Genomic DNA, 26,009 nt, shown 5'->3' with positions numbered 1-26,009 from the left:
TGCAGCTGGTGAACTGATTGCATTTCTGAGTGCCTCATTCTAATACTGGATCTTGAGGACTCCCAAGCTCCCTGTTAATCTATAAGAGACAGAGGTCATAGGAACAACTCTTTGGGGTGGCAGCACAGAAGAACCTCTTCAATCCAGCAGTCCATGCCTTTTAACGTCCTACCTTCCTCCTCTTTCCCCCGACATGTCAGGAGCCTATAGATAGACACAGGGCTGGGCCAGGCAGAACACCACCACTTTTCATCGTGTTCTCTCTCTTCTTTAGAACAAACCAACTGGCAAAATTCTCTTCTACAGATTCAAAGGAATCTGTGGTTGCTACTTACTCTGTCCAGTAAGTCTCCACTCTTGCCACTTCTAGCCTATCAAATATTGCCCTACACCTTGGTGAACGTTGATAATGGCCTCCCAAAGGCCCTAAGACCCAGTATGGAGAACTTAGCTCCCAATGGAATAGCCACCCTCAAACCCAGAAGAGATTTGTCTAGATAACGATGCTACTTCCTTTTGCAATACATGGGCCGAGAGCAGCAACAAAGGGACTCACCACATTGCCTTGTACTGCCTTTTTTTCTGGAAGCTCTCTCATCTTCCCATTTGATTGTGAGACTCTGTGCAGAGGAGATCATGTCATGCAGAGCCTGGTATATACTTGATGCTCAACAAATATTTATAAACATTGCACTTACTGTTTCCATCATATTCTTCAATAAAATGCCCCCAAATGTTTTGAATTTTGAGTGACATACCTTAATCCTCTGAGATTCAGCTATAGGAATTGTTTCCCTGTGGAGGAAATATGGAGTTTTCTGGTGAGAATAAAAGTCTCTGTACTAGGATATTTTACTCCAGGTATAGAGAGACCTGACTGTAGGCTGCTAACTCCTGTTATTTTAAAGACGGGGGGGGGGGGGTAAAAATAGAAACAAACCTGGCACAACTAATACAACTGTGCAACACTGGTAGTTTTAAGAAGAAAATGTATCTACTTTTCAAACTAGAGAAAGATTGGATGATTTATTTAACTTTTTCCTCAGTAATCATCCCCACATAGGTTGTAAGTTATGCTGGGTTTGAATATAGTATTTGTAAAAGTTCGACCCATGGCTTTTTCTTTGGGCCCGGCTCACACTGGTTCCAACACCAGACTAAGAAGAGTCACAGGGTTTCAGTGCTTTCTACATAAACACTGCCTGGATTTCATAATCTTCCACTCTTTGAGGCGCTGCTATTAACAAAATTAGGCCAAGAAAAGGTGTTTTGGAGCATAGTCTGGGGAGATACCAGGACAGCTGCAGAGATACCCTTCTCTTTGTGCCTGTCTTACATCCAGCCCTATTTCTCATCCTGCTTCACGCTCAGTGGGTCGTTACAAAGTGTGAGCTCACTGCCCTAGAACAAAATCCACTAGGGAAACCCTAGCAGATGGAGTAATGCTTCTAAACCTTCTAAAGCTGGAAGCAGTGAATTATTTCCCTCCCCTCTGTTTTTCCTCTTTACTTCCCCTAGAACTGCTCTCAGGAAAGATTATGATAATCACATGTTAAGAATCCAGAGGAATTCAACATTCCTAGGTTTTCGTTTATTCTTTTTAATCAAAAGCTGAGTGTATCTTTCCCCTCCATAGATCAGAAATCTCTGAATTCTCCAAAGTAGAAGTTGTGCAATTTATACCCTCATAGGGGCATGTTTCCAAACCATTCTCTTGTAGACAGTGTCAAAGGTGAGGAAGATTGGAACATTTCCCAGTAACAATCAGCTGACAGGCTTAGAGTTGTCAATACAGCAAGAGTCAACATTTTAAAAACAGAAGTGGAACCATGGTTCTGTTAAGGCATTGCCCCCCCCCCCCCCGCACACAAGGTTGGTTTGTCGTCAGAGACATAAATGCGCCACCTTTGCACCTGGGTTAATGCTACCACTCAAGTTCCTTGGTCATCTAAGGAAGTTCTTCCCAAACTGGAAGCTGGAACCATGCGTAGATACTCAAAGGTCTCCAGACAATTAGTACTCTAAGGGGGCCTCTTATCCTTATGTCAGCAGCCATCCTCTGCCTTTGGAACATCATAGCGAGTCAGAGGGACAGGCCTATAGCAGCTACAGCAGCAATGACGAGAGGTCAGTTTTGCATACAAGAAATGGAAATGCCCCCAGAAGGTTCAGAACGCAGCTGCACCAGTCGACTGAATCTGCTTTGAGTTCTGTACAGTGGGGGGTTTCAGAAAACACATTCCCTGGGTAGTTTAGATCAAATGAAACTGAAGGGATGCACAGGGGAGCGGACACCGATGGTCTCCTATAATGGTGCTTTCTAGAGTACACGTCTGTTTTTCCCCAGCCCATATTCTAGTTTTTTGCTATCGTATATACCTGGGCGACAGTCTAACTGAGTGATGGGGCAATATTCTGGGGCAAGGCAGGATGCTTTTCATAATGGGAAGCAGTTATATTGCTAAGGAACATAGTTCATGCAGGTGATCTAAAATCTGGAGATTCCCACCCCCCTCAACCCCCAATTCCCAGATGATCCGTTAACTACAACCATAAGATAGGGTGCATCATCAACCCAGTGTTTGAACATTTTATTGAGCCTCAGAAAAATTTAGCATTTCTGTAAGAGGAACTTTCCTGGAAACTCAACCCTGCTTTTCTTGATACTAGATAAAGGACCCATCTTCTGAACTGACTGGATTTCCTTATTTGCATAACTTTTTACTGACCCAATGTTTCAGCAAGCCCGCTGTTTGGTCAGTATTTCAAGAATCAGTCAAACACATTGCCTGATTGAATTTACCAAAGGCTTAGAGCAGTGGTCCTGTACCAGCATGCCCGTTTATCTGATTATGGTGTATTGTTACCTCTTGATAACAGCAGATTCATCAGAATAGACATTCTTGATCTGGGTGCCAGTGAGGGGGCAGGAATTGACCGAGCACAGCATTAAAAGCCAATGAAAAGACAAGGTGACAAACACACTATATTTTCCAAATATTTAAATTTTGGTGGAGGTCTTTGATTTGATGATTTATGGTAAAATGTTTTTCTTGCTCCCTTCATCTAATCATTCTGGCAAATCAAATACTTTCACTTAATATTTGAAGGTGTAAATCTAATTTCTTCATTTTCCTCTCTTTGGGTATACTATCTCTTTAGTTCACCCACGGAAAGATATTTCAGTCCTATTTCTTAAATAAGCAATTATATTAGTAATATGTGTGCAGTCATCTTTCAGATTAAAAACAAATTAATGCTGATTTGTCATCCTCTCTGTAAAACTGCTTTCATCTTGAAAGTGGTAATCCAATGTAAGACCCAGAAACAACTAGGATTGTTTGATGTTTTTATGCAATTAAGAGTTTTAATGAACCGAGACACACATATTTTATAGGTTTCAATGAGCAATCAATTAGCATGATGTAAATATCAGTATGTTATACTGATTTTGAGTATTCCTTGTCAAAAGTACACTTATATTTTGAAATTATTCTCTTTGTTAAAGTGAGTTATATTGTCTAGAAGGTGGAAATTATTGTAAGAGATCTTTTGTGGCAATGTATTTTTAAGCCATATAAAGTTTTAAAAATTGACCACGAATGTCTATTTGGCTTTGCAAAATCTGCAGGAATTCTACCAGTACTTTTCGCTCCTTGTTCTTTCCACCCTTATCTTTCCCATTCTCCTTCCTTGTGTCTTACTGATTCACCAGATTGAGATCGCTTCCTCAGCAGAAAGATCTCAGTAAAAATCAAAGACCAAGAGGCAAATCTATTGGAATCATCATGAATTTCACTCCTTTGTTGTCGTCGTTTTTCTTTTTTAAAAAGGCACACCTTTAACTTTATTTCCCCTTTTCTTTCTTTCTTTCTTTCTTTCTTTCTTTCTTTCTTTCTTTCTTTCTTTCTTTTGGTGGGAAGGGGTGGTTAACATAAACCAGATTCTTATTTCAGGGAGCAAAGCCAATGACTCCAAAAGTCAATACTCAGAAATTAATGTATTTTTGGTTTTGGTCGCCTATGGAATAAATTAGATTTTTTAACCCCTCGAGTAATTAGTAATTTTTTTTTCAATCAATCTAAAAAAAATGTCTCTTTTCATTATTACCTGCCTTTTCTCAGTATGCAGCATGGCAGAACAATTGACAATGAGGTGCTTTGAAACATCATATTTCTTTTCCAGTGGGTCAGGAACCCCATTTCTTTTCCTCATTTCCTGTAGAACAGTAAGGATGAGAGCCCTGGGCCAGGACAATGGTGTCCCATCAGGAGTGGAAGAGGTGTTTACTATGATCCTTGTAGCTCTGTGCCTCAGAAGCCTCTCCTGGAGCCCTGGGTCGATGGGGAGACCTGACATAAGAGATGAGACTTGGGTGGTCCTCTGTCTGACTCTTCTTCGACCTCTCCCAGAACAGATTAAACAGAACTGATGGGATGAGTTGAGATGCTTCATTGCCAACACTACACCCAGGAGTTTGTTTTTCTTTTAAGTGATCTTGTGAGGCCAGTGGGGGCCTCCATCTTGATTAATGATGATCATCCTATAATAGCAGCTAGAAACCGTGGTACCATGGTTTGGTGTCAGTTTTTGACAAAGGAAATTAGGCTCTGAAAGACATTTCTCATCAGAAACTGTTGATATATTAAAATGCATTTAAAACTTACTTCTGGGAAACGTATTAAATAGGCCAATCATTTAATCATTTGCTAAATGTCAAACCCTATAAAATCATGGTATAATGTCACCCTGACGTAAAGCAACATCAAAATTAGTGCATCATCTATAAAGTGAAGTATCATTTGCCTTCAAGTGACAAATTCTATTGCCAAAAAATACCACTGTACTTCTAATAAGTGACACTCATTTTAATAGACCCTACAAAAATACAGTATTTTCAATGTCCCCATAAAACAGTTAACTTACAAATATTACTCTCAGAGCTTTGGTGACACCAGTACATGATACTATTGTGAAAATCCTAATAGAATACTTGAAACACTACCATGTAAACTAAATCCATTATACATACATCTATATATACATATATATATATATATGTATATATATATGGCTATGTGGAAATATGAGAGCATGCATACAACCAACTCTGGGAAATTATTCTGGAATTTCAAATTAATATTTTAATCAAATTAATGACTAATATAAAAAAGAAATATTTTTAAAGGATTATAAAATGAATTTTGATTATTTATAGAGGAAACAATTCTAATGTAAAAATAACAAATTCTCTATTAACTATGCTTGTCTTTCTCTCAATAAGAGAACCCAGGATTATACTTTGAAACATTTTTGGAAAAAAAGTATTTTCTCTATTTTTGCCCACACAAAACAGGCACTGAAATTAATAATACAGGTAGACCACAGCTCTGAGAAATTATATTTGAAGTTTCATTTTTAAATGCCAAAGTTTTTTAATCATCCACCATAACTTTCTAACAACGATCTTCCTTAATGATAAATTTTATCAATCTCCAAAACTCATTTTAAATTATTTAAAAGTAGCAAATTAGATAAAGCAACACACAAATAAATTCCACATTTACAAGTAAAGAAATCACATGGGCTCCACTTTATAATCAACATAAACTTGAAAGAAATTAAGCAATATCTTTCCTGCCACCCATCATTCACTGCTTAAATTTGTGGTGAAAAAGATTTTTCTGTAATGACCTTTAGTCTGTTTCTTAACTCTTTGTGTGTATTGTAATTAGCTAAAGGCATTGAACAAATTAGTTTGTCCTATTTTTATTCCGGTCCCAGAGATAAATGGCTAATTTATGAAATATTTCACTCTGTGTTATGAGAATTTAGCAAATGAATATGGAACCAAATATAAACACTTTATACCATATGTACAGTTACTTTCATAAGGCATTATCATGTAATTTTTATTGAAAAAGATTCAATATAGTAAAGTCTTATTTTAAGATATAGTTTCTTTCTCAATCCGAGATGTTTAGTTTATGAAAATATTGTTTTTCTCTATATTCTTTTTGTATATATGCCAACATATACCTGTGCTAGAAATATTTTATGGGAATTACAATTCTTTATATTTGTATTTTCTATATAAAGGCATATACAACTTTGAGGCAGTGTTTCTGATGGAGAGCAGAATTCGTAAAGAGCTTGTATGTGCTTCCGTGCTCCGAAATTATATGAAATCCACTTCGAGAAGAAACTTATTTGATTAAAAAAACAAAACAAAAACAAAAACAAAACTGCACCAATGCACAGCCGGAGGCTGACAAGTAAAACTAATACATAACCACATGAACATCATATTTATATAGTTAACATTTTTAAGGATGATCAGTGCTAACATATAATATTATACATTTGGCACTAATGTTTGCCATTGGTCCAGCAAATGGCAAAATTTGTTTCTATGTATAAATTTATTTTTGAACATTAGGTCTGGCTAGACGTATCTTCACTATTTATAAAAAATATTTAGACAGTAAGCTCACGTTGAATAACTAGGTCTACTGTATTCTGGAAACTCTTCAGTAGTAATACAGCTTTTTCATGTTCCATATGTACAAAACTATGTCCATTTGCCTGTAAACACACAAATAAAACAGGGCAATCAATGCAAGATACTTGTTTGTAATCTCATCATTTTTTCTAATCCTAAGATTAAAGGGACTCTTGAGCAGCCAAAAACTATTGGTTTTCAAAATTCATAATAGAATTATAACTATGGAAACAGCTAATTAATTTCACCCACCTTTGATTCAGTTTATTAACTCAACAATTATTTAACAAGCTTCTAGTACTTCCTAACTAAGACTGTCCTGGGCACTGTACTAATCATAGAGATGCCCTGGTGAATAACAGATAGATACATTTTGAAATATGGCAGTTGTTCTGTGGTCATTCTTTTGATTTGTCTTGTATGTACAGATACTTAGTTGAGATGTTTTGGAAGTGTCCACCGGACTGGACCATTGCCTTCTTGCTATATAATTACTGAAAAGAATAATCCCATCAGCAAGGTTAAATATTTCACTCATGACACACATGGTTGCACACTTAGGGTCTTATTAGATCTTATTTTGGCTCATTGAAAAGTTCTTAGTTTATACATTTTTATATTTTTTTAAATTCTTTAAAAAAAAAGGTTTTATTTATTTATTTGGGGGAGAGAGAGAGGGAAAGAGAGAGAAAGCACAATCAAGGAGACGGACAGAGAGAGAAGCAAGCTCCCTGCTGAGCAAGGAGTCCAATGCAAGGCTCCATCCAGGACCCTGGGAACATGACTCGAGCCAAAGGCAGATGCTTAACTGACTGAACCACCCAGGCACCCCTACATTTTTTTTTTTTTTAATTTTTAAATTTTTTTAAAAAGATTTTATTTATTTATTTGACAGACAGAGATTACAAGTAGGCAGAGAGGCAGGCAGAGAGGAGGAAGCAGGCTCCCTGCTGAGCAGAGAGCTCGATGCAGGCTGGATCCCAGGACACTGGGGATCATGACCTGAGCCGAAGGTAGAGGCTTTAACCCACTGAGCCACCCAGGCGCCCCACCCCTATATATATATATATTTTTTAAGATTTTATTTATCTATTTGACAGAGAGATCACAAGTAGGCAGAGAAGCAGGCAGAGAGAGGGGGAAGCAGGCTCCCCACCGAGCAGAGAGCCCAATACGGGGCTCGATCCCAGGACCCTGGGACCATGACCTGAGCCGAAGGCAGAGTTCTTAACCCACTGAGCCACCCAGGCGTCCCCACCCCTACAATTTTATATTAAAGAGATAATTTTTATTTCCCCCATTGCTAAATGCAAATATATTCATTATTTATACCGGTGGTTCTCAATGGCATCCAATATACCTAAGATATCCATCCCTCAGAGGTGAAGCACACTGATATTAGTAACAGTGAAAATGCCTGTCATCTTCTAGTTAAGAATCATCAGTCTAAGCATTCAAAATCCATTTTAAACACAGTTAGGCTAAGGTTAAAATTTTGGGATTCAACTGGTTAGTATTCGACTCTTCACGTGCTTTTCTGCTGTGAGTGCTCTTTTTTTTCCTGTATTAAATTACAGCTTCTCTTGATTGGAATGATTTCTACTATTAATGTATAAAGAAGTGGATCCCATAAAACTTGACTGTCATTAAGGCCCAAATAAAACACAACCTTACAGAAACTTGGTAGGAATAATTCTTGGAAACTCCATGACTAACAATTATGTAAGTTTTCCTCGCATCTGGGACTCCGTTGTTTTCGAAGAGTCAGCCAAACTGACTAGGTGGCAAAGTACCGATAACAGAGCCAGTTAATTGGTTGATGTTTTCAGTTTTCAAATGACTGATACTAATTTGGGGAACCTATTGCCTTTGTTGTTTTACTTTTTTAATGCTTTCTTAAAATATGGTTAATATTTCAAATAACCACTTTAGATATTTCACTGCCTTTGGCTTTTTAAAATTTAAAACAACAGATCACAGTACTGTGTAGTCTTTATAACTTAGATGAAAGTCACCTGACACATTATATTTTATCAGTAGTTTGTTAAAATTGGTTGACTAATTATATGATTAAAAAAAAGGAGGTCCTAAAATACTGCATTTCTTAAACCTCAATACATCTAACAGGGAAAATACAAGGACACAGAAATGTAAAACCATGAAAGCCCATATTACTAGAAGTATACATTTGTTTGTTTGTTTTAAAGATTTTATTTATTTATTTGACAGACACAGCTAGAGAGGGAACAGAAGCAGTGGGTGTGGGAGAGAGAGAAGCAGGCTTCCCACGGAGCAGGGAGACCGATATGGGGCTTGATGTGGGGCTCAATCCCAGGACCTCAGGATCGTGACCTGAGCTGAAGGCAGACACTTAACGACGCCCCCAAATTTATTTTGAATAGAAGAACCTCCTTCTCTCTCCTAACCTCCCTCCTCTCTCTAAATATATTTATCTCCTTTAATGTATATATTAACATTTAATTAATGGAAATGCTTATCATATTAGCATCAGCTGTTTGGGTGGCAGGAAATTATAGTTGGGTAGAACTTTGGGTTTGTTCCACAGCCCACATTTCTTGCTTCAGTTGTAGTTAAAACCAGAGAATTGGATTCCATGTGATGTTATTTCTAGTCAGATGAAGATGTGGGATAGAGAACACAGCATATGGTGCATTCTTCTTTTTATTCTCAATCTGTATCTGACATCAGGAAAATAGCAAAATTGGGTGAAATGTATGCTTCTTCCACTGTATTTTTGAGGAATATACTAACTGCCTTAATGTCCCCAATTTGACCAAAAGACATACCTGAGTTGAGAATTAAATTTATTTATTTATGTATTTACTTACTTATTTTAAGCAAGCTCAATGCCCAATGTGGGGCCGGAACTCACAACCCAGAGAGCAAGAGTTGCATGCTGTACTGACTGAGCCAGCCAGGTGCTCCTAAATTTAATTTTAATAATGGAATTCTTAAATGTCCTTAATAATAACTTTGTGAATGCTCAGATTTCTCTATCGGAAGACTCAAAACCTAGAGTTGCAATGAACTCCAGACCCACCAAGAATTTTCAGGGAATTGTTTAAAATTTCAGTATCTTAGTGTTTCAGAGAAAAGGAATTCTCTAGGTTTGGAGGTCATGAATGGTATATTGTCCACCATTAGACCTCACCATTCCTGGTTTTAGGAACTACGAGTCCCAAAATAATATCAATTTTAAGAGCACAAGTGAAAGAGAGCCCAGATAGCAAATTAATCACGGCTGTTAATTTTGAATGATACTTTTATCAAAAGGTCTTCAAAAAAGGGTGTTTTACTTCTATCATTTTTTTCCTTTTTTTTTTTTCAATCAAAAACGCCTGTTATATTAACTGTGCTCAAGGCGTTGTGCCTGGCACTGGGGATAGGAATAAGAAAGAGATGAGACAGGGAACGCTTCCCTTAAAGAAGTAACCATCCAGAAGGGGAAATTAGCCATGGACATAATGTAAAATAATGTAGAAAATGCCTTACCCATAGAAGGCACTCAACATCTGGATTATCACCAGAAGAGATAAAAAAAAGTACTAGGGTAGCTCAGTGGAACAGAAAGGGAAGAGGGAAAATTTTCAGGGACCCGATTTCTCTGAGGTGAATTAGAAGAGTTTTCCCCATACTCACACCTGGCAAGAGTGTGGTTAACGAAAGGGCCACAATCTTGTCTCACTCAAGCCTAGAGCCTCCTCCAGCTCTAGACATGTGAACAGTTGGCTCTTTCAAGTAAATTCTTCAACAATCGTGTAAGGAAAATAATTTTAAGATGATCTCAGTATGAAATCATTTTTATGAGAATTTAAAAATAAAATTATCAGTGAACTTAGACCCTAGGCTTTAGCATAGGAAAGAACCATAAAAATAAGCTAATGTGTGTGTGTGTTGGTGGGGGGGTTGATGAAAGCTGGGGTTAGTTTGTAGATTATTTTCTTCAAAATGATTATTTTCTTCAAAATGAAGAGAGATAGCCCAATATGTGAAATATTTAAACAAAACTTCTCTGGAGAGATAGAAAGAGGCAGTAAGAGAGTGAGAGAATGAGAGAGTGAGAGCAAGGATATTCTAGGCTAATGCTCTTATTTTGTCAGTGAAAGAGCTACACCTCAGAGAGGCCAAGCCACCTGACTAAGGCCACACATCCAGGGCTGAATAATCTGACACCGTAATATTTGTGCTTAATATTTCTTTCAATACTTCACTAAAATAAGAAGACCACTGTTGCTTCCATTGATCTGAACTGACATTTCATTGATTATGATAAAATAATGACCATTTCCCCCTTAAAGTTGTTGCTATATCATCTCCTGACATAATTTGTTCTTTACAGAGATTGCAAAACCTTAATTCTCATTCAGATTCCTCTCAGGATTAACATAAGTCATTCCAAAAATACTGGTAGAAATAACATTTGGTCCTAAATTAGAATCTCCAGAAATGCTGAACCTCTCATTCTTATTATAGTGTTAACTCTGGCTTAATTGGGTTTTTGTAGCCATATGTGAGCTTTCTCTCTCAAAAGTGGAAAGACTAAGTCAAGCTATCTGCTAGGACAGTGCCAGGAAAGTTGGGAGGAAATGGATTAAAAAAGGAGAAAACTTTTAGGGTAGAATCTATAAATTTGGCATTTAATTGAACAAGGGTAGAAGAAACAAACGAATCAGATTGTGATATCATTAACGGAAAATGGAAACAAAGTAATAGCTTCGTTGGGAAGACAATGGGGTTTGTGGCCATGGCAATGCATGCAAAGGAAATGTTGATCATATATTTAGAAACAAGAGACTGGAGTTCAGGAAGGAGGTCAGGGTGGCAGCATTAGCAACAGAGGTTAGGCTTTACTGTGGTATTCACCACAGGGAATGCTGAGAGATTTATCAGAAGATAAATTTAAAAGGGAGCATTGTGAAAGAAGGGAAATCAAACCAGGGGAGTGGGATGGGGTTGCAGCTTGTGACATTTAGAGCAAAGCTGAAAGATAGCATTTGCTGTTGCCCTGGGCATCTAGGAAAATCTGCCTGAGGTAAGAGGGCCTAATCCTTCCTGCAGAAGGATGGCAGAAAGCTGGCTCCAACTCAGTGGCCTAATTGAAGAACAAGATCTCAGGGGACAGAGGCACGGAGGGGAGAAAACAGGACAGAGGGGCTCCTGGGAGATCCAGACAGAAGGATAACAGGGAAGAGTGAGCAGGAAGGGGATCATGGTACTGTGCTCACAAAAGCTGCAGAAAATCCAAGAGAATCAAATCTTTTCCAGTGGCCCCAATGAACCCTAGCTTGCTGCAGCAGAGAGGGGAAAAAAAAAAAAAAAACAGGGAAAAGATAAAGCTTGCTGAAGTCTGGCTTTGTATCTGGCTCAGTTTCCAATAAAACTGGCTTCAAGATGTTCTGAACCACCGTCCGGGCTCTGATTCAAGGCTAGAAAGATCCAGCGTATAAACTAGCTTTAATATCGCTTTAAACCATCAGCTTTTAGTTTTCATACTTTGTAGTGACAAATGAGAGTTCTACACTTGGAGACTCAAGTGCAAAGCCGATTTCCCAGAAGGAAATAAGCAGGTTGATAACTTAGATCACTGAGTCAAATAAACATCAGGGCTCTACCGGTAATTTTAGTCCCCAGAAATATCTGGTATCTAAAAACCAGAGCTTTCGGAAACCTCAAGACGCTTATTTAAAACGCCACAACTAGGGACTATCTGGGAATGTCTTCAAATAACAGGAGAACTCTGAAAGATCAGAAAGCACGTTATCTTAGCAAGTTTATTAAAGATTAAGTGGGTTAATATATGCAAAGGCATACATCGGAACCTCCAACTGGTCTGGCACACTTTGCCTGACACACTACGAACCAGTGAAATAAACCCACTACTAATTAAATATTACTTCACTATTACTTTCTTGAGTTTTCATTAAGTCACAAGAATAGAAGGACAAAATGTCATATGGGACCACCTTTTTCTTGTTTAGTTAACCCTATTTTTTTTTTTTAAAGATGAAAATGTGAGGATCGGAGATAATACATGAAGTATCCAGGCTCACAGAGCTAGTGACTAGGTGGGCATTTATGTTACAGTAGTCAGCTCAGTAACTTGGCAATCCGTTTCATTGGATGTTGTGAGATTGTTAATGAATGTTTTAGGTTCACTAAATGAATTGAATTTTTAATATGAATTGAGTCATTTCTTGACATGGAACATTGGGTTAGGCCTGTTGCGGGGGGAAACAATGACATAAGGGGTTGGAAGAAGGGTTTGAATGAAAGGAGATAAAATTTCAGTTCAAGAGAACCTTCTTTTTCCATTGTTAGGACTGAAGAGCAAAGGGAATTTATATTGTTGAAATGAATTTTGCTATCTGGCTCACATCTTGGATAATTCAGACAGGAAATCAGAAAATTACGTTACTATGTTTGTGTAGAGATTTTCCAATTAAAATGAATATGAGAAGAATCATAATATTTCACCTAGTAGTATTTTGTGGTTGTCTTATGTGTGTGAATGGAAAAAGAGCTGAGGAAGTAGAGGTTACTACTAGGCAATATTTTTGAGGGCAGGTTATAAATCCAATGATGCTTTCAAAAGTAAATGTAGGGGCGCCTGGGTGGCTCAGTCGGTGGGTCTGCCTTTGGCTCAGGTCAGGATCTCAGGGTCCTGGGATCAAGCCCCATACTGGACTCCCTGCTCATTGGAGAGTCTGCTTGTCCCTCTCCCTTAGCCCCTGCTCATGTGCTCTTTCTCTCGCTCACTCTTTCTGTCAAATAAATAAATAAATAAAGATCTTTAAAACATTTTTAAAAAAGAAAAGAAAATGTGTATAATCTACGTTTGTGCATTTGATATTTTGAATATATGAGTATTATAAATGCAAAAGATAATTTGAAGAATCAATGCTAAATTAATGAAACTTTAAAATACATTGTCAAAGTTGGTCACATATATGTTTTATATAAACACAGTCTATTATAATAAATGTGTGCACTTTAGGGGAAATAGCAATTTAATGAAAAATGAGAAATAAATGAAATGGCTTATTAAGTTAAAATGAAGTTAATAAGAAAAAAATTCGGGTAGGAAAAGATATTCTGAAAGTTTTATGCTTCGAGAATATATAACTAATGGGCTTGGCTTTAGCTGATTTGAAAGTATAAAGGAACATTTTATTGTATAATCTTGCTATTGTTTCTAGGAGATATCCTGCCTTTTTAAAATTCCACTTGACATTGGTGCCATAAAATGTTTTTTAGTTGTCCCTTTGCATGATTTAGACATGGAAAGATGGAAAGTTAATGAAAATCATATTTACAATTAAAACAAAAAGTAGAGCCTTGCAATTATGGCCCATCAGTTTACTGTAAAGCCTACTTGGTTTTTGGATTCCATCCTCTTGTTCCTTCCAAGATTTATCTTTGATTTCCTTCTGGTAACTGTTTTGTTAAATGGGTAAATTATAGATGTTTATACTACAGAAATTCTACAGAGGATGCTGTAATTCTCCCAGGAATTTTGTTGTATCCTTATTATTCAAAGTTTTAACTTTAAAAACTAATTGCTAAGAAGGCTTGGCCACAGGGTTGGTGGTATTTTCCAGTAAGGAGGACAGCATGACTCCTTTAGAATCCAAAAAACAAATGGTATTAGGGACTAGGTGAGTGATTCTTGGTTGATTGAAACTCACCCTCAGGACAAACATTTAAAAGGGGCAGTATACATGTATTTTGTACATAGATATACATTAGTACATTAACATCTCTAAAAGACTATAACTCTTGGAATGAGGGAAAACTAAAAAATACAGCAATCGTTTTAGAGCTACAAGGGCAAGCCTTCTTGGTGTTTGATCCTGATAGCCAGACATTATGAGGAACAGTGGGAATCTTAAATAATCATAATTATGTTTCACATTAGCTACCTGGAATTCAGTCTCATTTCAGAGTTTTAATCTGATAGAGTACTCTCATTAAATACTGGCATATATTTGGAGCTGAAAATACTGCATAATCAATACTACCTTGACTTTAAGCCAAGTCATTTGAAAAATTTTCCTTTCTATCAAAAATCTGAACTATAGACCTTAAATTCTTGGAGAGTTCCCATGAAAAATTTACATTGCACTTCTTAAATGTGAGAAAGGTTGAAGTCTTAATGGCTTTTACTGAAGTATTTAAAAAACTTCATAGAATTAAGCATAAATAAGAATTTTTCTTTTATCTTAAGTGCACACACGTACTGCAGTTTGAATGTTTCATGAATTCTGGCTCAAAAAAAGACATGGAAAACTCGAATAGACTCAACTACAGACTTTGTCAATTATTTGTTTAGGAATTTGGGCAAGGAACTGGTAATAAGTAGTAATTCTGAAGACATTTACTTATTATTTATCTGGTCTGATTTTAGAATGCCCGTTTTCTTCTTATCAAGTGTGTTGAATGAACATGTCTAACAAATGAATTCCCTACCTTGGTTTGCAAAGCAATTCCCTGACAAGCTATACTTTATTTCTTTTTAAAGAAATAGAAACTGTAAAATGAACAGAACTGCAAAATGAATCTCTCATTTTCAGGAGGCTTGTGTAGCCCTGTTGGTCTCTGTGGGGTAGAGCACTCACTCTTAAAAGAGGACAGACTGGAAGTTGCTTTTATTAAATGTTGAAGTCATCTTCTTTCCTTTCTTCTTCATTCATTTTCTGCTCAGATAATTTTGGGCATGTCTACTTCCTGGGCTAGGTTAGGTAAAGCCCGGGACTTAGCTATAGTCTATTACATTGTTCACATTGCTTGGCACAGTACTCCCTACACAATGGGCATTTAATACATGTTTTCCAAATATGTAAATAGAAAATCTGATGCATATGATGCTATCAATCAAATTTGTTCCACTGGAATCAGTACTGTATAATGTAAGAAGCTCAAAGAAGTCATTTAGCCTCTGTCAATAGTAGATATTTTGCAGAATTGTTGCCTGATATAAATGGCACAATATAGTGCTTAATTGTTATTTTTATTTCAGCCAAATTATGGAAGTTAGAGCCAGTCTAATGAACTTAACTTGTTCTTATTGGTTTTCCTGTTTTACTTACTCTATATAATATTCCTGCTTTGATTCACAATATGTAAATTAAACGCAATCTTTTATTAATTTACTGAACTGAATTTCATAAATTGAATGAGATATGTAGTGAAACTCTGGCATATAAAACCATACACATTTTTAAAAAATTATTTATTGTCTTCTAATCAAATTGTATTAAAAATCTTATTCTTCAAATGTATTATATCATTAAAAGCAATAATTTCTCTGAACATTAAGAATTATGTGATTACTGACCCTTTCCCCCAACCTTTTCCCCAACCTCTCTGATGTTTTTGATTTTCAACCACCAAGTAAGATCAACTAAAGAAAAGTGTTAACTCATTTGACTTTGTTGGAAAATGCTTTAATGAAATTTCCAAATAGCTTAAGTTCATTTTTTTAAGGGTCCCATACTTCATTTTAACCATAACAAAAATTTCTCACTTAAGTTTTTGTAGCATTTTTGGGAGAAATTTTTAAAAATTCAGAGACATGAATATACTCTAACCCATTCCAGATGACTCATGATGATAATTATGAACATGAACACTGTGGGATAAAGCCGTGGGCCCAGTTAGAAGCTTCTGTAAGAAACATTTCCCAAAGTGTATTCTGTGGAGGTAGTTAGTTAATGTTCGTAAAGAGGGCTGTATGGTTAAATATTTTGGGACATGTAAGTTTGTAAGATTTCTCAGGTTCTGAAATTCATAATACATTGTGAAATCCTGAAACAAGGGATAGAATCTGAGATGGGTCTGAAACTTCTTTGAGTAAGGAACTCCTTTTGAAAAGATACTATAAGGGGTGCCATTGGGAAACACTCTATAGTCTATACTGAATGACTCTGCTGTACTCTTTGAATTTTGGTTCTATCTTTTAAAGGAAGGAAGTTTCTCTCTCTTCTTGGACAATGAAACTGTTAGCTATGACTTTTGCTTCTGGCTATGTGCCTGGATCCAGAGGCTTTCCCCTTTGTGGTCTGGAAAGCGAGGTAAGACATTCTAAGTATGAAATAAAGTCTTCTTTTTGAGTGAAAGGTATGAAATTTAGTGCATGGACTTTGTGACATTAATTATGGCTTCTCGGAAGCTCTTTGCTTTGAGATTGTTGAAGAAATAAACTTTAGCTAAGTAAGAAAATACTGTTAGCAGCTCACCACACCTACTGGTCATTTGAAGAAGCACAGAACTTCCATTCAGACAAGGAAGGCTTGATCCGGTGGCCAAATACAGACACAGTACTCTGTCTCTGTATATAGTAGATTTAGGCCTCTGCGGATGTTTTAGTTAGACTTTAGGGAAGGCTACACTTCTCACATTCTCAGCCTTGAAAGCTGTGTCTTAGTACCTCCTCCCCAAGCCCTCTGCAGGTTTCAGTTCTCCACCTCAGGGCAAAACCTTTTCTTTTTTTTTATGCCTGTGGTCTCCCTCTCCAGTATTCTCTCTTTGAACTCCACACTAGCTCATTCTGACAGAAGTCTCTCCCCTCTGCTCCTGAACACTGCTGCCAGGTTCACCCAGTTAGTCCTTCTGCTCATCCTCCTTTTTCTTCTCTGTTAAGCCTGGAGTAACTCCTGCTCCATCAAGAGTAAACTCTCTTGATAAGGCACTCTGAGCCAACAACCTACAAACGGCTGACTAAAATTTCAGACACGTATTCATTCAGAGTGGGTTCTTGATTTGTCTATATGAATTGTAGAACCAGGTTTTTTTAAGACTAGAAAAAAAGGGGAAATACCTGATTTGTTCGAATTACATCTCTTTGATTATTCTATTTCGGTATCTTAGAGATTTAAGATGAGGAATATATTTTGGAAAACACTTAAAATTATGGTACAGTAGAAGAGACTCTGAAATGATCTTCAATTAGGTATGATATTAGTATACCTTATATGAGAAAACTGTTTTGATAACTGGTAAAACCTGGATGTTATTGACAAGTATTTATAAATTATTTACTTTTGTTTTTCCTGCCAAATTAGCTTCCTGTCCAAGGGAAGGGGTGGGCAGGTAAATGAAGAGGATAGGGTTTGACTACAGTGATATAATAGAATATTATATGTATAAATATGATATGTAACATAATGTGTAATGTACTTACAAATGAGTGTTAGGCTATAACTCTGAACCATGTTAACTATCAAGTATAATAAATTCCTATTATCCAGTCTATTCATCTTTTCAACAGAGTAACGATAATTAATAGATTTTCTGTATTTTAATATATTTTGATATTAAAATGCATAATAAATTAGATTGAATTGTTTAATTGGAAAGAACATTAGAAAAAAACTTTGATGTTAAACCAACAAAATTACCACTTCAAAAATGGTCAAATATTGGCAAATTCACATGGTTCAATCTAATAACATTTTTTTTATAATGCATGTGCTCACATTTGTTCTCTCTCACCCCTGTGTGCTTTGACTTTGTGGAGAAGGTGGGTGGGGCTGGGAGGGATTAGTTTTCCCAGCCTCATGGCTAGCTCCTCCTCCAAAGTGTCTTAAAGCAACATGACTCGCTAAACACAGTAGGTCATATGAATATATTCATTAATTATAGTGTATTTATTCTGGGAAAATGAACAGTAAAAGGATGGAAACATCATGTGAATATGTCTTAATTAAGATTATCTTTTTTAAAACTAACTCATAATTTTAATTTAAGCTTTCTGTTTGAATGATATTTATAAAGTGATTTGTGAAAAATAAAAGTCCTTAAAGTGTATATGTGATTATTTGATTGTTTGAGAACATAATATTTTTTTCCATTTTTATGTCTCTCTTTCTTATTGATACTCTACTGTTAGATTATTCAATTTATTCTTGAACTTGTAATTTTTCAGTGTTCCAAGATCCATTGTTTATGCACCATACCCAGTGCTCCATGCAATACCTGCCTTCCTTAATACCCACACCAGGCTCACCAAACGCCCACTTCCTCCCCTCCAAAACCCTCAGTTTGTTTCTCAGAGTCCACAGTCTCTGATGGTTTGTCTCCCTTTCTGATTTTCCCCAACTCACTTTTCCTCTCCATCATGATCTCTTAAAAAAGAAAAAAGATTATCTCTTAATGCACACCTCTTTATGTAATTCCAGTAACATGTTCATGATCCCATAACAGAATAAGAAGAGATAGTGGGTAAAAAGAGTTATAGACAAAGAAAGAGAAAGCTCTTCTATAATAAATTAGGGGCTTGGGGGAGATTTGGGAAAAGTGTATCTTTTTTTTCTATTTGCTACTGGGTTAGATCAAACCCGGCAACTGCCATCACTTAGGAGGCTCATTCATTGCGGGGCGGGGGTGGGGGTGGGGGTTGTTGTTGTTATTGTTGTAGTTGTTTATTTCTTTGTTCCTTTTACCTTGATTTTCTAGGCTGCTACATTGTCATCAAAGCTAGTAAACAAATTTGCTCCAGGGATAACATATTTTAAGGATCTTCTAAATGAGAGGCAACTCATTTTTTCCAGTGTTCTTTAAACAAAGAGCCAATAGCTTTATAGACAAAAATATAATTTGCCCTCTTAACATCTGATGCTGACAATGATTTCAGTTTAGAATTAGCCATTCTTATCTCTTTCAGAAAGTATAATTAGCCACTTGTGCTTTTTAACTAGTATGAGTGAAACTGTAAATATAGTAATTTGTCTGATTACGGTTATGTGCTTTTTTCTTTTGCTGAAAATGGACTTTGATTTTATTGTACTAGATACAAATGAGTTCTAGAGCAAAAATAAAGTGCTACACCTTTTGTAGTCATTTGTGGAGTGAAGAGCCAACCCAGGTGCAGCTCTCCTGCAGTTTTGTGGTTTTTACAGATTGAGTTTATAATTCCTTCCTACTTCTTGCATTAGGAATTGATTTCTCGGTGCGCTTTGCCATTGCTGTATACCTCTTAGGGACTAGAAATACTCAACCCTCATGTCCCCCCATGAAATCCTTCTAGAATTGCACAGTCAGGAAAGAGTATTCTAACCCTGCAACTAGACACTAACTGAATTCTCATTTCCCTTCTCCAGGATATCTATATTCATCTATACTGATTATCTATCTATCATCTATCACTTGTCTATAGATATATGGATATATAACATTTTAACATATAACATATACATTTAACATTCATATATATATATATACACATATTATTCACATATATACACATGTGTATGTATGTGCGTGTGTGTGTGTATACATATATATATAAATATTTATATATATATTTAATTTATATAATATTTAATTTATTATATATATATATATATAAATATATATAAATATTTTCTGAATCCGAGAGAAAAACCTTTCTTTTGCCAACTCTGTCATGGATGAAGGCTACTCCCAAACTGTCTCAAGCTATGGAAGGCCTCTCTAACCGGTATGGCATTCAAATAGATCAGAGATCTGAGATTAACTGGCTACATTTTTTTTCAGACTCAGAGGTTCAAAATAACTTCTTTGAAATTCAGTAGAGGAAAAGACTATCCACTTCTTCTGCTAAACAACAGCATTTACCAAGTGTTAGAGAACTACATTGTGAATTTATTCTTGACTGTTTTTCATGGAAATTTATAGAATTATTGAACAGTTGAATTTTGAAGCTGAGGGGACATCAGTTAATATAATGTAATATAATATAATATAATATAATATAATATAATATAATATAATATAAACCACAGTTCATTTACACAAATAATTGTGAGTCCTATAGACATGATATAAAATGCTTAAGATCAGAGAGCTAGCTAGGAAGTAAAAAATATAGAACTTCCATAACCAAATGGTAAAAATAAATTCAGAATATTTTATGTGTCTTTTATGTTTCAAGATTTTAACTCTAAAGATCAACTGCTGGCTTGGTCTTCTGCCTGCATGGAATGGACTCAAATCTGCTGGATGCTATTTCTATTGTGACATTATCACTGGTTCAGGCAACCTGTGGTCTTCAGAGAATTATTATTTTTGAAAACTTGAGTTTTCATGATCTTCCTAGTTCATTTAAAATATTTCTGAGAATAAAATATTAAGGCTATATATATAATATATAAAAATACATAATTATATAGGATTTCTACTTCTCTAGGACTTTTTGAAAGTGTTCAGTAAATAAAAGATAGAATATCTCCTTAGAGCTGAGTTGTGTGGGGTCCTTGCATTGTTGTAACTGTTTGTAGTTTAACAAGAAGGTTCCTTTCCCACATGTCCTATCTTCTCAATGTCCCTATATCTTCAATATATTATGTGGAACCATTTCATAATTGCTTCAGTGGTTAAATATCTAAAATTTCAGATAGTTCCACTTAGTTATATAGTGGATAATTTCAGGGTAATAAGTCAAAACACTGAATCTTAAATAAACTGAAGATACTTAAGGGCCTTTCTCTGGAATGTAGGAAATGACTAAGCAGAAGTGAATTCAGAGAGAATAAAAACAGCAAAATGGTTACACCAAGAATTTTCTTAACTGTTTTCTGGAGTGACCCTTTTCTGTTACATAGAGCTTTAAGTTAGAAAGTCCTTTCCATCAGACAGTACATTTTAATAAGTCACCTTATATTTGGTAAACATCTGTTCAAGTATTTAAGAAGGGGGAGTAGGGGCATACAACCATGCATTTCACAGTATTCAAACTGTAATAAGCTTACTGTTGAGAAATTAAATATGGATGAGTCCCTTCCTCATCCAAAGTCACACAGATACCCTGGTTTAGTACTCCAATACTCTTATTTATACTTGATAGCTCTGCATAGATCTTGTATGTTTCAGTTCTTCTTGTATCACCAAAAACCCCAGTATTCATATAAACAAAAATACACAGAACATCTACCATGTGCCAAAAACTGAAATAGACAGGATTATATCAGATTGACTTTGCTTCTGATTTGCTTCTCAACCGCCCAAAATAAAGGCAAATAAGAAATGTGAAAAGGACTTACTTCCAATCATTTAATTCAAGTTACTCTATAACGTGGGTACATATTTGTTTTAGTGTGGCAGTTGAAAACGGTGCTTCTTGTCTCTCTTACCTGAAGGATCTTATCGCCAGGCTGCAGCAGGTTGGATGCTGGTCCATCAGGCTGAACCCTAGTAACAAAGATACCCTATAAGTCAGAAGTAACAGAGGTTAGGATTGTATCATCAAGAACTAGGCCTAGTTAAAAAATTTCTCATTCACATAGAAAACAATGAAAACAGACTAAAAACAGTTTCCACATATAAGCTTCAAAGATTTTTATAGTATTTTAAGCAGCGCACCACTCTTCAAGTCAAGTTTAAGAACAGTAACATCTTTACTTGCATAACAAAAGCTGATCTTGTTTTTTAAAGTACATTTATGATTTATAAAGTAATCTCATGGCATAGTCTTAATTTCTTTCTTAAATAATTTGAAACATGGCATTACACCATCTTTTATATAATTCCGAAATCATCCTAAGTTATTCTTCATTGAAAATGTCTTCTATTTGACAGGTTGTAAGTTAAGTGTACACTTTAAAAACCTTATCAGATTACATACAGATGCTATTTTATTTTAATCAGTATTACTTTGTATATTACTGGTAATTTTAATATAAAATATATCTGAACAAATTAAACATAAGAAAATTCCAATATGCAATTTAAACATAATGTTTCTGCCAATGTAGTTACAGAATCCTGAAACTGATTAATTTAGTTAATAAAAAAGTCAAATTAATTTTGTTGCCCATGTATATAAAGCAAACATTTATTGAATGCCTACCATATGCTAGGGCTTGATTACTAGTGTTACAGAGATACACAGAATATAATTTTTGGCTTCAGTGAGCTCATAATATAGTAGAAGAAAAGTCAAGAAACCAACAGTTATGAAATATTAAAAATATAAATAATTTACATAATAGAATGTATTAAATAATAAAGATGATATCTCAATACAGTTGACATTATTTTTTTTTCGTTCCTAAATAAGTATTAATAGAATAGAAAATAATATTGTAATGTCATTGCCTGTTATTTAGGGAATCATCTTATTTGTTGATTTGTAAACTTAATAACTCTCACTTAAACCCATTAACCTTATGCACGTGTATTTGAATGGTTTAACAAGAAGGCCCTAGTTGAAATACTTCTATGTGTGTTTTCATTTAGCATTTCAGATCTTTTTGAAAGTTATTAATTTACAGATGTTGAATGATTTTTATCTTTCTGATTTTAATCTGTTTTCCTTCCCATTTAAAGATGAAACTATTGACAGCCATTAAAATCCTTAGAAAACTGTGTAACTTTTAACCAGCAATTCAACTTCTAGAAATTAGCTTAAGGACATAACTAGACAAGTTGCAACATTCATTTACTAATATTTCATCATAGTATTATTTGTAATAATAAAAGTTACAAACCACACTTAAAAGTCTAATAACAGAGAACTGATTAAATAAATTACAGTAAAGTCACACAATAATATGATATGTGATCATTAAAAATGAAGTTCTAGGTGGCAGCTACAAAAGTATACTAGTCCTTAGTGAAACAAGGAAGTTATAAAACATTATACCCTACGATTCTATTACTATGTTATCATAGTATTTTTGCTGAAACATGTTTATATACATATTTGTGTAAAGAGTATATTCCTAAATATTAGCAGTGGTTATACTGGGTAATGAGACTTCTTTGTATACATGCATATATGTATGTATACATACATACACATACATACATACATATATATACATATGTTTTTTTCCTTTTTGCTTTCTGTCTTTTCTAATTTTTCTACAATGATTATGTACTACTTTTAGCCTTAAGAAAATAATAAAAACTAAAAAAATTTTAGGTTAACAGTGTCACTATTCAGATCATGTTCAGCTTGTTAATTTTGTCTATTCACTTGTACAAATGGTCAATTCAAAAGGAATAAGAAAACAGGTTATTTGGAAAGGACAGCAACATAAGGAATGATGGTGAATCCACCAGACCAGGGAATGGCACTGGTTATGAAAACAAAAACAATCCCTATGGCCCTTTACACACATAACACTCATTCTATCCGTCCAGAAGACTGTATGTGCTTGGTCCTCCTGGCAGACCCCCCCTTTCCTATTGGGTCTCCATACAACAGACAGAATGCCACTGTTGCTCAAAATAAGCCACTACATCTCTGGGTGGTAGAGGTGAAGTTGTTCTGACTATTTATCCCAGCAGTCAACATCTGGGCTACCTAGTTAATATTGACTGCTTTTCTCCAGCTTATTCTGCAAGAACCATTTTAATAATGTTTGTATGAATCCAGACCATAGGAGCTAAATTATGATCGTGTCTACAATGCTTGGAGGAACGGGTAATGCTCCACAACCTGACTGCTGGAAGAATATGAGTGTACTGTATGTGGCAGGTTTAATTTCATCCATCACAAAGCTCTGTGGGATTCAATCTCTGTTCTGAAGGCTTGTTTTCTTGTTGTTGTTTTTAAAGGTTTATTTATTCCGGAGAGAGAGAGAGGGAGCAAGCATGGAGCTGGGGAGAGGGAGAGAGAAAATCTCAAGCAGACTTCCTGCCGAGTGTGGAGCCTGATGTGGGGCTGGATCCCATGACTCTGAGGTCATGACCTTAGCCAAAATCAAGAGTTGGGTGTTTAACCAACTGAGCCACCCAGGCGCCCCCTGAAGACTTGATCTGAAGCTACTCTTAGGACGGCCTGAGTCTTCCAAAGCATTTATTGCTGCTTTCTAAAGCTTTAATATTTCTTTTTCAATCAATACATTTCATCAACTAAGAAACTGCTACTGCCCCTTGGTATAGTTTTTTTTTTTTTTCTATATTTATACAGATATACAGCTATATCTTATCAGGCAGCAAACTGCCACTTTAGTCAAAGCAGATAGCAACGAGTGTTACATTTGATAAGGGTCTGTGGCATTCATAATTTGTGGAGGTGGAATGCTTCCCAAAAGACTGCCTGCAAAGGCCAGTGCCCTGATTTTTCACTGTATTTGTGTATATAAATACAGCCATATGAGAAAAATAACTCAACCCATTTTGTGGTATCTCTTATGGTGAATATTGATGACTTTGGTACAGTTTTGGAAAAGCTCGTTGTAGTAATGTACCAATCTCCCTTTTAATAAATTCATTTTATTGTGAGACTTCAAAAAATACTTTGGCCCTGATGACGGAATTCGGTAAAGAATGAGATTATTTGTATTCTGAATGTTAGAACAGTAACTTCCCACTGTTTGGTAAAAAGCCATCATGTATGTTATCAAAGATCTATATCATGGCATCTGGTCAGTTGTATAGCTCTGCTGCAAGACTTAAAGTATGCTCAATTTCTGTAACATTTGGTTGAGTGCTAAATGTGGGACAAATAACCACATGATATGTTCAAAACAAGAGAAACAACACATACACCTAAGCTTATAGCAAAACCATTTTGCCCAAGGAAAGAAAATGCTTCAGTAACTCTTTTTCAGCAAGGAGGTATATATTTTCTGCTGCTGTCAAGTTATCACAAATTTAGTTGCTTAAAACATCACAAATTTATTATCTTAGTTCTGTAGGTTAGAAGTCCAAAACCAGTTCTACTGGGCTGAAACAAAGGTGCTGGCAGGGTTGCATTATTTTCTGGAATCTCTAGGGGAAAATCTGTTTCCTTGCTTTTCCCAACTTCTAGTAAATGTCCACATTCCTTGGCACATAGTCCCCCTTTTCCATCTTCACAGCCGGCAACTGTGTAACTCTCTGACCGTTCTTCTATATTCACATTTCCTTCTGACCATAGCCAAGAAAGATTCTCTATCTCTAAGGACCTGTGTGATTAGATTTGGCCCACTGGATCCAGGATAATCTCCTCATCTCAAAGTCCGTAATTTAAACTCACCTGCAAAGTCCCTTTTGCCATGTAATGTAACATATTCACAGGTTCTAGGCATTAGGATGTGGCGATCTTTGGCAAAGGGGCATTTTTTTCTGGGTGTATAAGAAGCAAGAGCATAGCTCTGGAATTAGTCTGTGTTCCTCACTTAAAAACTGGGCAAGTTAATTAACTTTTGTGTACTTAACTTTCCCTCATCAGTAAAATGGGTATAGTAAAGGCACATACCTCATAGTTAATACATTGAGTAAATATATACAAAAAAATACTTAGAACAGTAGATGGCATTCAGTGTAGCAACAATAAATGTTATCATATTTATTGAAAGTTGAGCTACAATCCAAGGTCTTTATCTTTAGTAAAACCCATATCGAAAGTTTCTGAGTCTCTAACAGTTTCATATTTATTGTCTGGAAATATTCAATCTGGAATATATTGAAAGGCCAACATTTGTTATCTTTCTCTCGAATGCCCAGCAGATAAAAGGATTTGCATGTCCTATTTAGGAAAGATGATGGGAAGATGGCTGGGAAGTCTACTGTTTCATCT

General features: G+C 35.7%; 1 protein-coding gene across 2 annotated transcripts in view; it reads right to left on the bottom strand.

Moving 5' to 3' along the window:
• Nucleotides 1-1,855: 1,855 nt before the first annotated feature.
• LRRC7 (leucine rich repeat containing 7) overlaps nucleotides 1,856-26,009 on the bottom strand; it is a 708,443-nt gene continuing 684,289 nt past the window's right edge. Inside the window, exons 27-29 of one of the 2 annotated variants that reach the window (XM_082688811.1) lie at nucleotides 21,631-21,705; nucleotides 6,495-6,585; nucleotides 1,856-4,610 (exon numbers count right to left, since the gene is read on the bottom strand). In XM_082688811.1, coding sequence (XP_082544937.1) covers nucleotides 4,489-4,610; nucleotides 6,495-6,585; nucleotides 21,631-21,705 — 288 coding nt within the window. In that variant the 3' untranslated portion in view covers nucleotides 1,856-4,488. Of the gene's footprint in view, nucleotides 4,611-6,494; nucleotides 6,586-21,630; nucleotides 21,706-26,009 lie in introns of those variants that run through there. The other variant, XM_082688812.1, reaches the window with a different exon arrangement.

The sequence above is a fragment of the Mustela nivalis genome (genome assembly GCF_964662115.1).
Source record: "Mustela nivalis genome assembly, chromosome: 10".
In the NCBI taxonomy this organism is placed as follows: Eukaryota; Metazoa; Chordata; class Mammalia; order Carnivora; family Mustelidae; genus Mustela; species Mustela nivalis.
The sequence above is the reverse complement of the archived record's forward strand: the minus strand, read 5'-3'. Positions and strand labels throughout refer to the sequence as shown.